The sequence below is a fragment of the Aulonocara stuartgranti genome, assembly GCF_965226115.1.
Source record: "Aulonocara stuartgranti genome assembly, chromosome: 6".
NCBI classification, from domain to species: domain Eukaryota; kingdom Metazoa; phylum Chordata; class Actinopteri; order Cichliformes; family Cichlidae; genus Aulonocara; species Aulonocara stuartgranti.
In genome coordinates this window covers 9,011,408-9,025,860 of record NC_138944.1, presented here as the reverse complement: position 1 = coordinate 9,025,860, position 14,453 = coordinate 9,011,408, and the positions used below count along the sequence as shown (strand labels likewise).

Here is a 14,453-nt window from a genome sequence, read left to right as displayed (position 1 = left end):
GAGAACAGTACCACCAAGGCTGGAGACGGAGCAATACTGGAAGAGCATGTGGGAGAAAGACGCAACCCATAACAGCAATGCTCAGTGGATAGCGGATCTGAGAGCAGATCACAGCAACCTCCCTGAACACATAAAGACCGGATTTTCCTTAGTAAATATGAAGGTCATGCTTTTTTTATCATAAACAAATATATAATTCTATGTAATATAGTGGAAAATACCACAAAGCACATTAAATACACACTGAGAAATAGAGTTATTTTTCTGTTTCACACAAGAGAAAAGATGGTGTTAAGCAACACAGTATATGTGTGTAATATTTGTTAAAGATTCAAAAATTGTCAGAAATTGCTCAAAAATGACCCGTGGATACATTCCTACTCAAGTGTAAAGTCTGTTACTAGACAGAACCCCAGCTGACTTAAGAAGGGAGAGTAAAAGCTTCCCTTTATTCTTGTTGTGTTTACCTAGGAGGACTTGGAAAAGTCCCACATGTGACTTATTGTGATCTGGTCACCCTTTGTGCATGTCCGTTCTACTCAGCAGCCATACCTTGCAGGGAATGAAAAATTCTTTTAAATTTGTTATTGTTGCAATGGCGTTCTCTTGATGAAACCCAGTATCTGCAGTGCACGGTCTCCTCACGCACACACTTAAAGTTTTTGAAATATCTACAAAAAAATGTCCAGTTCACCAGCGGTTTGATGTTCTAAAGATTTATTTCAGTCCTTCATGTTGGAGTCCCAGATGTTGACACATGGCAGTATTGCATTTTAAAGGTGTTACGTGGACTCCGCTGCTTCTTCTGGCACATTTAAACATGTCAGGCTGTCACGAGGAATGGTGTAATCAGACAGGTTGGGATGTCCGGACACCACACAGCAGCTCAGGGCACTGCGGAAAATCCCCATGTCACATGCTTTAAACCACCGGTTGGTTGAAGCGTCGTAGTACTCAACGTTGAAAGTGGTGGTGAAGCCGTTGAAGCCCCCGACAGCAAAGAGGCGATCATTGATTACCGCAATGCCAAAGTTGCTGCGGCGGGTCAACATAGAGGACACGAGGTTCCACGTATTGGTTTGCGGGTTGTAAGCCTCAGCGGTGCGCAGACGTCTGTTTCCATCAAAGCCACCAACCTAAAAGTAAATGCATGGGTGAAATGATTGTGAAGTATTTATGTTTTCAGTTGTCTTCACAGCTCTTTTGCCTTTATTTCAAAAAGGAGCTTCGAGTTTCAGTCCTTTCTTCAGCAGGTCAGCATCAGGATAAGGTCACTGCATTCTGCTGATAATAATTTTTTCATTTTTGAATAGAGACAGTGTAAATAGAAAATAAATCTTCAAGAGTAGCTAGCTAAATATAGAAGTATGTCTCCGAAGGTGAGACTACACAATCTTTGCTTTTTACCAAAGGGTATAGCAGCAAATCAACTAAATCAGTGGGTTTAAGGCAACTAGCAAGACAAATTTACAGCTAAAATACATACTGTCCCAAGAGAATGAGTGCTAATCACTTGGCTTATTTTTCAAAAGGTGTTGGAGGATGATTTTGAAATTGTCTCTAACATATTTCCCCTAGTGGAATGATGAGGAAATGTGAAATCATCAGTGAAATCATTTTGGGAATGGAGCAAATTCAAATCATGAAATGAAAAAATACATGCAGCAGAAACATCACTAATCAGTTAAATTAATGAGTGAGAATGCCTTCTCTGAACCTGTGGTCAGGATAGGAATCTGATTATTGATGAATACAAAACAAAGTTAGCAAAACTGCCAAATCTGTCAGCCTTGCTGATCAAGGCACATTACAGATGTGACTTGTATGTTACGTGAGTGTCAGCACTACTTTCTGGTCTTACTGCAAAGACATGATCCGCATATGCAATGACACCTATCCCATTGCGGCGGCTGTTCATGGGACTGATCATCGTCCACTGGTCGGTCTCTGGGTTGTAACATTCAGCTGTCTGCAGACACTCGTTCCCATTGAATCCACCACAAATGTAAATCTGAAGACAAAGAAAAAAAACAAAAAAACCTGACATTAGTATATATTTCAACTTTTTAAGAGTTGATGTTTTTCCCTACTTGCATGCTATTACATTCTGTGAACTTAAAAGTTTTTTGAAAATCTTTTTCTTTTACATGATCAACATAACAATGAACACTATAAATTCTTCTGATACAGACTGACATTTAGACATTTAGTCCCTGCCTTTCAAAAATAAAAAAAGCTAATTCTTTTAATGACTTTTGTTTTCCTTATCATCACTATTACGGGCATACAGGTAGTTTTAAATGTGTAGTTTTGTTCAATTTAGGCCTTCATCACTCTAGCTTAGAAACCAGTTTGTGAGGTATCTTGCACCTCGCTTCACTGTAAAAAATGTGTATCCCCTGACTGGTTGGCAAGTGGTAGCTGGAGGTTGATGGTGTCACTAGTGTGAAATTGAAGAAAGGTGTTGCACCACAAACCTCCTTGTGTTTGCTTTGGTCATTAGCAGACTGTTGAGCACACCAGAGGTTTGCATGGAATACTCTGACTTGTCTGCAAACACTCACAAACTATTTGTAGAAGTCAGTGTCTTTCATACAACCACTCCCTAACCAGCCGAGGAATACATATTTTTCACTAGCAACTGGTTGTTACCAAAAGGTTGCTGACAGGTCTCTAGGCCTGTGTGCCTGAGACCCTACTCTATTTCTCTCCTGCTCTTTTACTTTACCCACCCGGCTGTGAAGTGTTGTGCAGCTGGCATCGCTCCTCTGTCCATGCATGGATGCAATAAGACTCCACTGGTTGGTTTCAGGTTGATAGCGCTCTGCACTGCTGAGTCGTACATGCCCGTCGTAGCCTCCCATGGCATAGATGAACCCGTTCAACACAGTCACGCTCACATAGCAGCGGCGGCAGTACATGGGTGCCACCTCATTCCAGGTGCGAGTGGTCAGGTCAAACCTACGGACGCTGTTGAAATGCTCCACCCTGTCGAAGCCACCAATGGAGTAGACGTACCCGTTGAGGAAGGCGACTCCATGATAGGCACGAGGATGCTCCAGGTTGTTTGTTACGTTTACCCAGCATTCAGCCCGGTAATCATAGGCCTCAATGGCGTTAGTTGGATTACGGTCACTCCATCCCCCAATGGCCAGCAGGACGGAATGAGGCAGGCGGGGACGAGCAAGATGGGGACAGAGGCGAAACACATAGGGTCTGTTGGTCATATTTTGTGGTAATATAATGGCAGCCTTTATCATGGACAGACGGTCAGAACTGGTCCGCACCAACTGATTGAGCCGCACATTGTCCCTTAGGTAGTCTAAAGTCACCAGTCCCAGTCGGACCTACAGAGACATGACAGAAGACAATAGGACTTAGACAATGGAAACATTGAATTTGAACTATATCAGTTTTAGTCAACTCCAGCTTCTTTAGGATAATGCTCGTAGTGTTATTTCATTTTCTTATTGCTAGCAAGAGGGAGACCAAAGTGAGACACCATTAGCCTTTTTGTCAACATAGACAAAAGTCCTTTGTACAGTTCTGATGAAGATAAATCTTAAATCTAATGTGTTAAGTTTAACTTTATATAAAAAACAAATGACATAAACTAAAATAAAGCTGAGGAACACAAACAGGGGAGAATGGTTGTACTTGTTACGGACAGTTTTTAGTCATAGGCCTAGCAACTACACTAAATAAATACAATTTATTCTATAATATGTGTGAAGCTTTCTGATACAGTTTTAATGATCTTGAAGAGAATTGCTTAAATGTGGTTTGGCTACAGCTGAAAAGACCAACATCTCGAGCGATTAAAGCATCCTTATACCCAGATGGATTGACTCAATATATGACTCAAATGCTGAAGATTTAAGTCGAAACTAAATGTAGTAATGGAAGTTTATACACCTTAGACAACAGAGCGATGAGGTGTTGTTCCCGTTCTGCAGGCACATGGCTAATCCACTTTATAAGTGCTTCGTACGCAGTGCTCTCACACTGTACATTGAGGTCATCTCTTTCAAGAATATCACCAAGTTCCTCCACAGTTAGCTGCAGGAACTCCTCCTGAAGAACCACCTGCTCAAAGTTACTGATGATGTAGTGGAAGGCCTTGGCACGTAGTTCGGGTGATAAGTGTACTTTTGTGAACTGCCAAATGCCAACACAGTTCTCTGCGCAGAGTTGCTCCCCCACGAAGTCACTGCAGATTTTTACAATGTCCATTACATTGAGTTGATCAGCTGCCATGAGAAGTTCCACTGCGTTTTCCTCCGTTACAGAAACACTGCCAGTGTATGCAAAGTCAATGATGAGTGCCATCATCTCAGGAGACAAGCCAGGTATGTTGAAGACCTGTTTGTCTGGGTCGCTCCAAGAGGTGAAGAGAGCTCTGAGGGTAGAGATGGACACAGAGCAGAGAATTTTAAAAGGTGTGGAAGCAACAAGATAATAAACCATGTCAAGCACAAGTAGGATAAATATATAAAATCAATTGACTGGAATGGAAATGATCGCCTGATTGCATGTGTTACTATGTGATTATTGTGATAGTCTTTTCATGTCTAGTCCATATTGCTGTAGAGGATATAACTCCAAAACAGAGTTTGTACATGTTTAGTGAGCTTGAGTGTTGGATTTATTACACTGGCAGTATGTATATGAAGCTATTGCCAAACAAAATGCAGTGACAGAGCCTCCACCATGTTTTACAGCTGATTCGAGACACTCAGTGTTGTACCTCTATGACAAATGTTTAAGTCAACTCCATAAGGCCTATTTCCACTGATCTTCAGTCTAGTTATCGTGTAATTTGGCATATCTCAGCCTGTTTCCTTTTTCATAGGTCAACATTAAATGGCTTAACAAACAAATAAACAAACAAACAAAAACAAAACAAAAGCATTCCTCTGAAAATGGTCAGGTACAATGACTGGACCGAAAAGGGTGAAAAATGTCCAATCAAAACCTTTGAAAGCCTCTGACAACTATTGTTCAAGTGTACCTTTAAAAAATCATCTACTTCAAAGCAAAACATAACGACACGAGAGGCAACTCAAAACTCAAAACTTTTGCACAGCATATAACTGCATAATAGCATTCAACCTTTTTAGTATTAGTAAATCTGGTGTGTTTTACTGTGTGGATAACACTTGATAAGATTTTAATGTAACTTAATAAAACACATAAATGAAACTTCAGCTCAACACAGTCTGAATTTAGTTCATGCAATCACCAAGTGCAAATGTTTGCGTTATGTTTTGGGTATATCTGTCAGTTGACTGTGACTGTCTTTTTATCACAAAAGCTCCATGATTCCTTTTTGTTGGCACTGTTTCACAGACTAAGACCATGAAATACATTTTCCTGGGGTATAAATCGGTAATCATTCCTCCCCATTATCAGGTAAGCAACTCACCTGAAGTACGGGGTGCAGTTACACAGGATTATCTTGTGGACCGGAAATTCAACATCCTCCACTTTGATGATTGCATCACAAAATTTTCCCTCAAAACGGAGTTCATTATACACCGAGCTCGACTTGTATGGAGGCTGTTCTTCCCTCATCTTGAGTTTTGTGACTGCTTTTCTTATTTTTTTGTCTGAAGTTTGTCTTACAATCCAATACAGTTTGTCTTAAAGTGTTCTGAGCACCAAATCAAACCTAACTGTGACATTATGGAATGGAAGCTTATGACATCAAAATGACTTGGCAACAGTCACCCCATAGAATTGTTTTCAAATCTAAATCTACGTTTTTTTAAAAATGAACCTTTCATTGCTTAACAGCTTTGTTTTGATTTGGTTTTAATGTATTGCAAATGAGCCTCACAGATAGCACACAGCATTTTGTATGTTTGCTTCACAGAGGTCAACTTATGGACTACAATATCACATTTAGTTTTTATGCATGCAAGCTCATTGCCACACTTTTTTGTGTACTTTTCATTATTGCCCCGGTATTTTCCCTACTACACAACCTAAAGTATTTGTTATTAAAAATATGAGTCTAAAAATACATGGCAGTGCCAAACACAGATATGATACATAGCATGATTCATGGCTAAGCTGTTTTCTCGGATTGTATTAGACTTTTATCCATGAGGAAAAATGTGCTCCTGCACTTTACTGATGTACTAGAGTAGTAAAAAACAAACAAATAAACAAACAAAAAACAGGTTTGTGTTCTAGAAAAAATTTATAGACCAACACTATAATATATGTACTGTATATATCGTACAAGACTGCTATAATGACGGTGCTTGACAGTGTTACCTCAGACAGGTGCAAGCAGTCACCTGCCTGAGCACAGACTGCACACGCGTAGCAGATCTGCTGTTGAACAATTGCTCAAAGATATAAGACAAAATATATATATAAGACTAAAAGCAGGTTGGATGTGACAAGCCTGGTTTGATGTAGATGTAGAGGTGTGTATGAAAACATCATCCCAAAATTAGAAAATTATAATGGAAAGAGTTTGATTTAGAGTCTTTGTAAAATAAAGTGGAGCAGCAGGAACAATCCCAGGACAGCCTTCTGCTTGCAATAAGAAAAATGTAAGAAATGTTTACAGTAAATTCATAAATCAGTCAATTCAGCATCAGAATAAAGATTAGACCACCATGGAGGGAGGTTGTTCCTATGAACAGCTTTGCAAATCACTGTCTACACGTTGGTTTACTGCAATAAGGTGCTGGAAAAGTAATTTCCAGAAACTTAAACCAACAAAGTGAGACACAACTTAACTCACAAACTGACCGAATTACAAAGACACATGAGGGTAGCTTTTATAATGATTTGGCCAAACCATTTACACACAATAGGGGGGAAACAAAAACACACACTAATATTAACTAAGCACAGAATAACCTAACTAAACCTAAAACACCCCTGCTCCTGGTAAGCCCATGGTTGGTCCTGCTGAGCAGGCATTTTGTTCCCAGAGTTGTCAGCCACGATATTTGCCCAGACAGAAAACAGCCACCACCCAAACCCAGGTAACTCAAAGAAAGAGAAACATAATTAATATAACAAAATATTTTAGAAAAACCACACAATGTTACTATGTGCGCGCCTCATAATACCAGTGTTAGGTTTACCCAAATGATTAATGAATTATATTAATGAAGAAAACTGCAAAGCAAACTAATAAAGTGAAAAAATGGACTGATTTACCCATGTGTGGCTGATGCCATCACAGTGACAAAGAAGATGCCTAAGAAGTACAGCAAGCCGTCCATACCTGAGGTCTTGGAAACTGCCAAGCAACAACTCAAAGCCTTGGCCAGTCGCTTGAAGAGGTACACCAGAGAGATCGAAGGCAGGAGAATAAACCAGCTGTTCTCCACAGAACAATCCAAGGTGTACTCTCAGTGTCAGGGGAACAATATGAGAACAGCACCACCAAGGCTGGAGACGGAGCAATACTGGAAGAGCATGTGGGAGAAAGACGCAACCCATAACAGCAATGCTCAGTGGATAGCGGATCTGAGAGCAGATCACAGCAACCTCCCTGAACACATAAAGACCGGATTTTCCTTAGTAAATATGAAGGTCATGCTTTTTTATCATAAACAAATATATAATTCTATGTAATATAGTGGAAAATACCACAAAGCACATTAAATACACACTGAGAAATAGAGTTATTTTTCTGTTTCACACAAGAGAAAAGATGGTGTTAAGCAACACAGTATATGTGTGTAATATTTGTTAAAGATTCAAAAATTGTCAGAAATTGCTCAAAAATGACCCGTGGATACATTCCTACTCAAGTGTAAAGTCTGTTACTAGACAGAACCCCAGCTGAATTAAGAAGGGAGAGTAAAAGCTTCCCTTTATTCTTGTTGTGTTTACCTAGGAGGACTTGGAAAAGTCCCACATGTGACTTATTGTGATCTGGTCACCCTTTGTGCATGTCCGTTCTACTCAGCAGCCATACCTTGCAGGGAATGAAAAATTCTTTTAAATTTGTTATTGTTGCAATGGCGTTCTCTTGATGAAACCCAGTATCTGCAGTGCACGGTCTCCTCACGCACACACTTAAAGTTTTTGAAATATCTACAAAAAATGTCCAGTTCACCAGCGGTTTGATGTTCTAAAGATTTATTTCAGTCCTTCATGTTGGAGTCCCAGATGTTGACACATGGCAGTATTGCATTTTAAAGGTGTTACGTGGACTCCGCTGCTTCTTCTGGCACATTTAAACATGTCAGGCTGTCACGAGGAATGGTGTAATCAGACAGGTTGGGATGTCCGGACACCACACAGCAGCTCAGGGCACTGCGGAAAATCCCCATGTCACATGCTTTAAACCACCGGTTGGTTGAAGCGTCGTAGTACTCAACGTTGAAAGTGGTGGTGAAGCCGTTGAAGCCCCCGACAGCAAAGAGGCGATCATTGATTACCGCAATGCCAAAGTTGCTGCGGCGGGTCAACATAGAGGACACGAGGTTCCACGTATTGGTTTGCGGGTTGTAAGCCTCAGCGGTGCGCAGACGTCTGTTTCCATCGAAGCCACCAACCTAAAAGTAAATGCATGGGTGAAATGATTGTGAAGTATTTGTGTTTTCAGTTGTCTTCACAGCTCTTTTGCCTTTATTTCAAAAAGGAGCTTCGAGTTTCAGTCCTTTCTTCAGCAGGTCAGCATCAGGATAAGGTCACTGCATTCTGCTGATAATAATTTTTTCATTTTTGAATAGAGACAGTGTAAATAGAAAATAAATCTTCAAGAGTAGCTAGCTAAATAAAGAAGTATGTCTCCGAAGGTGAGACTACACAATCTTTGCTTTTTACCAAAGGGTATAGCAGCAAATCAACTAAATCAGTGGGTTTAAGGCAACTAGCAAGACAAATTTACAGCTAAAATACATACTGTCCCAAGAGAATGAGTGCTAATCACTTGGCTTATTTTTCAAAAGGTGTTGGAGGATGATTTTGAAATTGTCTCTAACATATTTCCCCTAGTGGAATGATGAGGAAATGTGAAATCATCAGTGAAATCATTTTGGGAATGGAGCAAATTCAAATCATGAAATGAAAAAATACATGCAGCAGAAACATCACTAATCAGTTAAATTAATGAGTGAGAATGCCTTCTCTGAACCTGTGGTCAGGATAGGAATCTGATTATTGATGAATACAAAACAAAGTTAGCAAAACTGCCAAATCTGTCAGCCTTGCTGATCAAGGCACATTACAGATGTGACTTGTATGTTACGTGAGTGTCAGCACTACTTTCTGGTCTTACTGCAAAGACATGATCCGCATATGCAATGACACCTATCCCACTGCGGCGGCTGTTCATGGGACTGATCATCGTCCACTGGTCGGTCTCTGGGTTGTAACATTCAGCTGTCTGCAGACACTCGTTCCCATTGAATCCACCACAAATGTAAATCTGAAGACAAAGAAAAAAAACAAAAAAAACCTGACATTAGTATATATTTCAACTTTTTAAGAGTTGATGTTTTTCCCTACTTGCATGCTATTACATTCTGTGAACTTAAAAGTTTTTGAAAATCTTTTTCTTTTACATGATCAACATAACAATGAACACTATAAATTCTTCTGATACAGACTGACATTTAGACATTTAGTCCCTGCCTTTCAAAAATAAAAAAAGCTAATTCTTTTAATGACTTTTGTTTTCCTTATCATCACTATTACGGGCATACAGGTAGTTTTAAATGTGTAGTTTTGTTCAATTTAGGCCTTCATCACTCTAGCTTAGAAACCAGTTTGTGAGGTATCTTGCACCTCGCTTCACTGTAAAAAATGTGTATCCCCTGACTGGTTGGCAAGTGGTAGCTGGAGGTTGATGGTGTCACTAGTGTGAAATTGAAGAAAGGTGTTGCACCACAAACCTCCTTGTGTTTGCTTTGGTCATTAGCAGACTGTTGAGCACACCAGAGGTTTGCATGGAATACTCTGACTTGTCTGCAAACACTCACAAACTATTTGTAGAAGTCAGTGTCTTTCTTACAACCACTCCCTAACCAGCCGAGGAATACATATTTTTCACTAGCAACTGGTTGTTACCAAAAGGTTGCTGACAGGTCTCTAGGCCTGTGTGCCTGAGACCCTACTCTATTTCTCTCCTGCTCTTTTACTTTACCCACCCGGCTATGAAGTGTTGTGCAGCTGGCATCGCTCCTCTGTTCATGCATGGATGCAATAAGACTCCACTGGTTGGTTTCAGGTTGATAGCGCTCTGCACTGCTGAGTCGTACATGCCCGTCGTAGCCTCCCATGGCATAGATGAACCCGTTCAACACAGTCACGCTCACATAGCAGCGGCGGCAGTACATGGGTGCCACCTCATTCCAGGTGCGAGTGGTCAGGTCAAACCTACGGACGCTGTTGAAATGCTCCACCCTGTCGAAGCCACCAATGGAGTAGACGTACCCGTTGAGGAAGGCGGCTCCATGATAGGCACGAGGATGCTCCAGGTTGTTTGTTACGTTTACCCAGCATTCAGCCCGGTAATCATAGGCCTCGATGGCGTTAGTTGGATTACGGTCACTCCATCCCCCAATGGCCAGCAGGACGGAATGAGGCAGACGGGGACGAGCAAGATGGGGACAGAGGCAAAACACATAGGGTCTGTTGGTCATATTTTGTGGTAATATAATGGCAGCCTTTATCATGGACAGACGGTCAGAACTGGTCCGCACCAACTGATTGAGCCGCACATTGTCCCTTAGGTAGTCTAAAGTCACCAGTCCCAGTCGGACCTACAGAGAGATGACAGAAGACAATAGGACTTAGACAATGGAAACATTGAATTTGAACTATATCAGTTTTAGTCAACTCCAGCTTCTTTAGGATAATGCTCGTAGTGTTATTTCATTTTCTTATTGCTAGCAAGAGGGAGACCAAAGTGAGACACCATTAGCCTTTTTGTCAACATAGACAAAAGTCCTTTGTACAGTTCTGATGAAGATAAATCTTAAATCTAATGTGTTAAGTTTAACTTTATATAAAAAACAAATGACATAAACTAAAATAAAGCTGAGGAACACAAACAGGGGAGAATGGTTGTACTTGTTACGGACAGTTTTTAGTCATAGGCCTAGCAACTACACAAAATAAATACAATTTATTCTATAATATCTGTGAAGCTTTCTGATACAGTTTTAATGATCTTGAAGAGAATTGCTTAAATGTGGTTTGGCTACAGCTGAAAAGACCAACATCTCGAGCGATTAAAGCATCCTTATACCCAGATGGATTGACTCAATCTATGACTTAAATGCTGAAGATTTAAGTCGAAACTAAATGTAGTAATGGAAGTTTATACACCTTAGACAACAGAGCGATGAGGTGTTGTTCCCGTTCTGCAGGCACATGGCTAATCCACTTTATAAGTGCTTCGTACGCAGTGCTCTCACACTGTACATTGAGGTCATCTCTTTCAAGAATATCACCAAGTTCCTCCACAGTTAGCTGCAGGAACTCCTCCTGAAGAACCACCTGCTCAAAGTTACTGACGATGTAGTGGAAGGCCTTGGCACGTAGTTCGGGTGATAAGTGTACTTTTGTGAACTGCCAAATGCCAACACAGTTCTCTGCGCAGAGTTGCTCCCCCACGAAGTCACTGCAGATTTTTACAATGTCCATTACATTGAGTTGATCAGCTGCCATGAGAAGTTCCACTGCGTTTTCCTCCGTTACAGAAACACTGCCAGTGTATGCAAAGTCAATGATGAGTGCCATCATCTCAGGAGACAAGCCAGGTATGTTGAAGACCTGTTTGTCTGGGTCGCTCCAAGAGGTGAAGAGAGCTCTGAGGGTAGAGATGGACACAGAGCAGAGAATTTTAAAAGGTGTGGAAGCAACAAGATAATAAACCATGTCAAGCACAAGTAGGATAAATATATAAAATCAATTGACTGGAATGGAAATGATCGCCTGATTGCATGTGTTACTATGTGATTATTGTGATAGTCTTTTCATGTCTAGTCCATATTGCTGTAGAGGATATAACTCCAAAACAGAGTTTGTACATGTTTAGTGAGCTTGAGTGTTGGATTTATTACACTGGCAGTATGTATATGAAGCTATTGCCAAACAAAATGCAGTGACAGAGCCTCCACCTTGTTTTACAGCTGATTCTAGACACTCAGTGTTGTACCTCTATGACAAATGTTTAAGTCAACTCCATAAGGCCTGTTTCCACTGATCTTCAGTCTAGTTACCGTGTAATTTGGCATATCTCAGCCAGTTTCCTTTCCTTATGGAAGTTCCAGTGCATTTTGCTCAATTACAGTCCCTGTTTCCCTTCCATAACCATTCCTAGCTTAAATGGCTTAACAAACAAATAAACAAATGAGCAAAAACAAAACAAAACAAAAGCATTCCTCTGAAAATGGTCAGGTACAATGACTGGACCGAAAAGGGTGAAAAATGTCCAATCAAAACCTTTGAAAGCCTCTGAGAACTGTTGTTCAAGTGTACCTTTAAAAAATCATCTAATTCAAAGCAAAACATAACGACATGAGAGGCAACTCAAAACTTTTGCACAGCATATAACTGCATAATAGCATTCAACCTTTTTAGTATTAGTAAATCTGGTGTGTTTTACTGTGTGGATAACACTTGATAAGATATTAATGTAACTTAATAAAACACATAAATGAAACTTCAGCTCAACACAGTCTGAATTTAGTTCATGCAATCACCAAGTGCAAATGTTTGCGTTATGTTTTGGGTATATCTGTCAGTTGACTGTGACTGTCTTTTTATCACAAAAGCTCCATGATTCCTTTTTGTTGGCACTGTTTCACAGACTAAGACCATGAAATACATAAATCGGTAATCATTCCTCCCCATTATCAGGTAAGCAACTCACCTGAAGTACGGGGTGCAGTTACACAGGATTATCTTGTGGACCGGAAATTCAACATCCTCCACTTTGATGATTGCATCACAAAATTTTCCCTCAAAACGGAGTTCATTATACACCGAGCTCGACTTGTATGGAGGCTGTTCTTCCCTCATCTTGAGTTTTGTGACTGCTTTTCTTATTTTTTTGTCTGAAGTTTGTCTTACAATCCAATACAGTTTGTCTTAAAGTGTTCTGAGCACCAAATCAAACCTAACTGTGACATTATGGAATGGAAGCTTATGACATCAAAATGACTTGGCAACAGTCACCCCATAGAATTGTTTTCAAATCTAAATCTACGTTTTTTTAAAAATGAACCTTTCATTGCTCAAAAGCTTTGTTTTGATTTGGTTTTAATGTATTGCAAATGAGCCTCACAGATAGCACACAGCATTTTGTATGTTTGCTTCACAGAGGTCAACTTATGGACTACAATATCACATTTAGCTTTTATGCATGCAAGCTCATTGCCACACTTTTTTCGTATACATTTCATTATTGCCCCGGTATTTTCCCTACTACACAACCTAAAATATTTGTTATTAAAAATATGAGTCTAAAAATACATGGCAGTGCCAAACACAGATATGATACATAGCATGATTCATGGCTAAGCTGTTTTCTCGGATTGTATTAGACTTTTATCCAGGAGGAAAAATGTGCTCCTGCACTTTACTGATGTACTAGAGTAGTAAAAAACAAACAAATAAACAAACAAAAAACAGGTTTGTGTTCTAGAAAAATTTTATAGACCAACACTATAATATATGTACTGTATATATCGTACAAGACTGCTATAATGACGGTGCTTGACAGTGTTACCTCAGACAGGTGCAAGCAGTCACCTGCCTGAGCACAGACTGCACACGCGTAGCAGATCTGCTGTTGAACAATTGCTCAAAGATATAAGACAAAATATATATATAAGACTAAAAGCAGGTTGGATGTGACAAGCCTGGTTTGATGTAGATGTAGAGGTGTGTATGAAAACATCATCCCAAAATTAGAAAATTATAATGGAAAGAGTTTGATTTAGAGTCTTTGTAAAATAAAGTGGAGCAGCAGGAACAATCCCAGGACAGCCTTCTGCTTGCAATAAGAAAAATGTAAGAAATGTTTACAGTAAATTCATAAATCAGTCAATTCAGCATCAGAATAAAGATTAGACCACCATGGAGGGAGGTTGTTCCTATGAACAGCTTTGCAAATCACTGTCTACACGTTGGTTTACTGCAATAAGGTGCTGGAAAAGTAATTTCCAGAAACTTAAACCAACAAAGTGAGACACAACTTAACTCACAAACTGACCGAATTACAAAGACACATGAGGGTAGCTTTTATAATGATTTGGCCAAACCATTTACACACAATAGGGGGGAAACAAAAACACACACTAATATTAACTAAGCACAGAATAACCTAACTAAACCTAAAACACCCCTGCTCCTGGTAAGCCCATGGTTGGTCCTGCTGAGCAGGCATTTTGTTCCCAGAGTTGTCAGCCACGATATTTGCCCAGACAGAAAACAGCCACCACCCAAACCCAGGTAACTCA

The 14,453-nt window shown here is 40.0% G+C and overlaps 2 protein-coding genes across 2 annotated transcripts; both read right to left on the bottom strand.

Annotated features, from left to right (window-relative positions):
- Positions 1 to 762: 762 nt before the first annotated feature.
- On the bottom strand, positions 763 to 5,682 carry LOC309709249 (kelch-like protein 10). The gene is made up of 5 exons (XM_082537806.1): positions 5,426 to 5,682; positions 3,916 to 4,399; positions 2,733 to 3,347; positions 1,862 to 2,011; positions 763 to 1,136 (listed from the first exon to the last, which is right to left on the bottom strand). The coding sequence occupies exons 1-5, from the start codon at positions 5,572 to 5,574 to the stop codon at positions 783 to 785; spliced, it is 1,752 nt and encodes a 583-aa protein (XP_082393932.1). The 5' UTR covers positions 5,575 to 5,682; the 3' UTR covers positions 763 to 782.
- Positions 5,683 to 8,160: 2,478 nt separating this feature from the next.
- LOC309709288 (kelch-like protein 10) lies at positions 8,161 to 13,119 on the bottom strand. Its single transcript, XM_082537840.1, has 5 exons — positions 12,863 to 13,119; positions 11,314 to 11,797; positions 10,131 to 10,745; positions 9,260 to 9,409; positions 8,161 to 8,534 (listed from the first exon to the last, which is right to left on the bottom strand). The coding sequence occupies exons 1-5, from the start codon at positions 13,009 to 13,011 to the stop codon at positions 8,181 to 8,183; spliced, it is 1,752 nt and encodes a 583-aa protein (XP_082393966.1). The 5' UTR covers positions 13,012 to 13,119; the 3' UTR covers positions 8,161 to 8,180.
- Between the last annotated feature and the right edge of the window lie 1,334 nt (positions 13,120 to 14,453).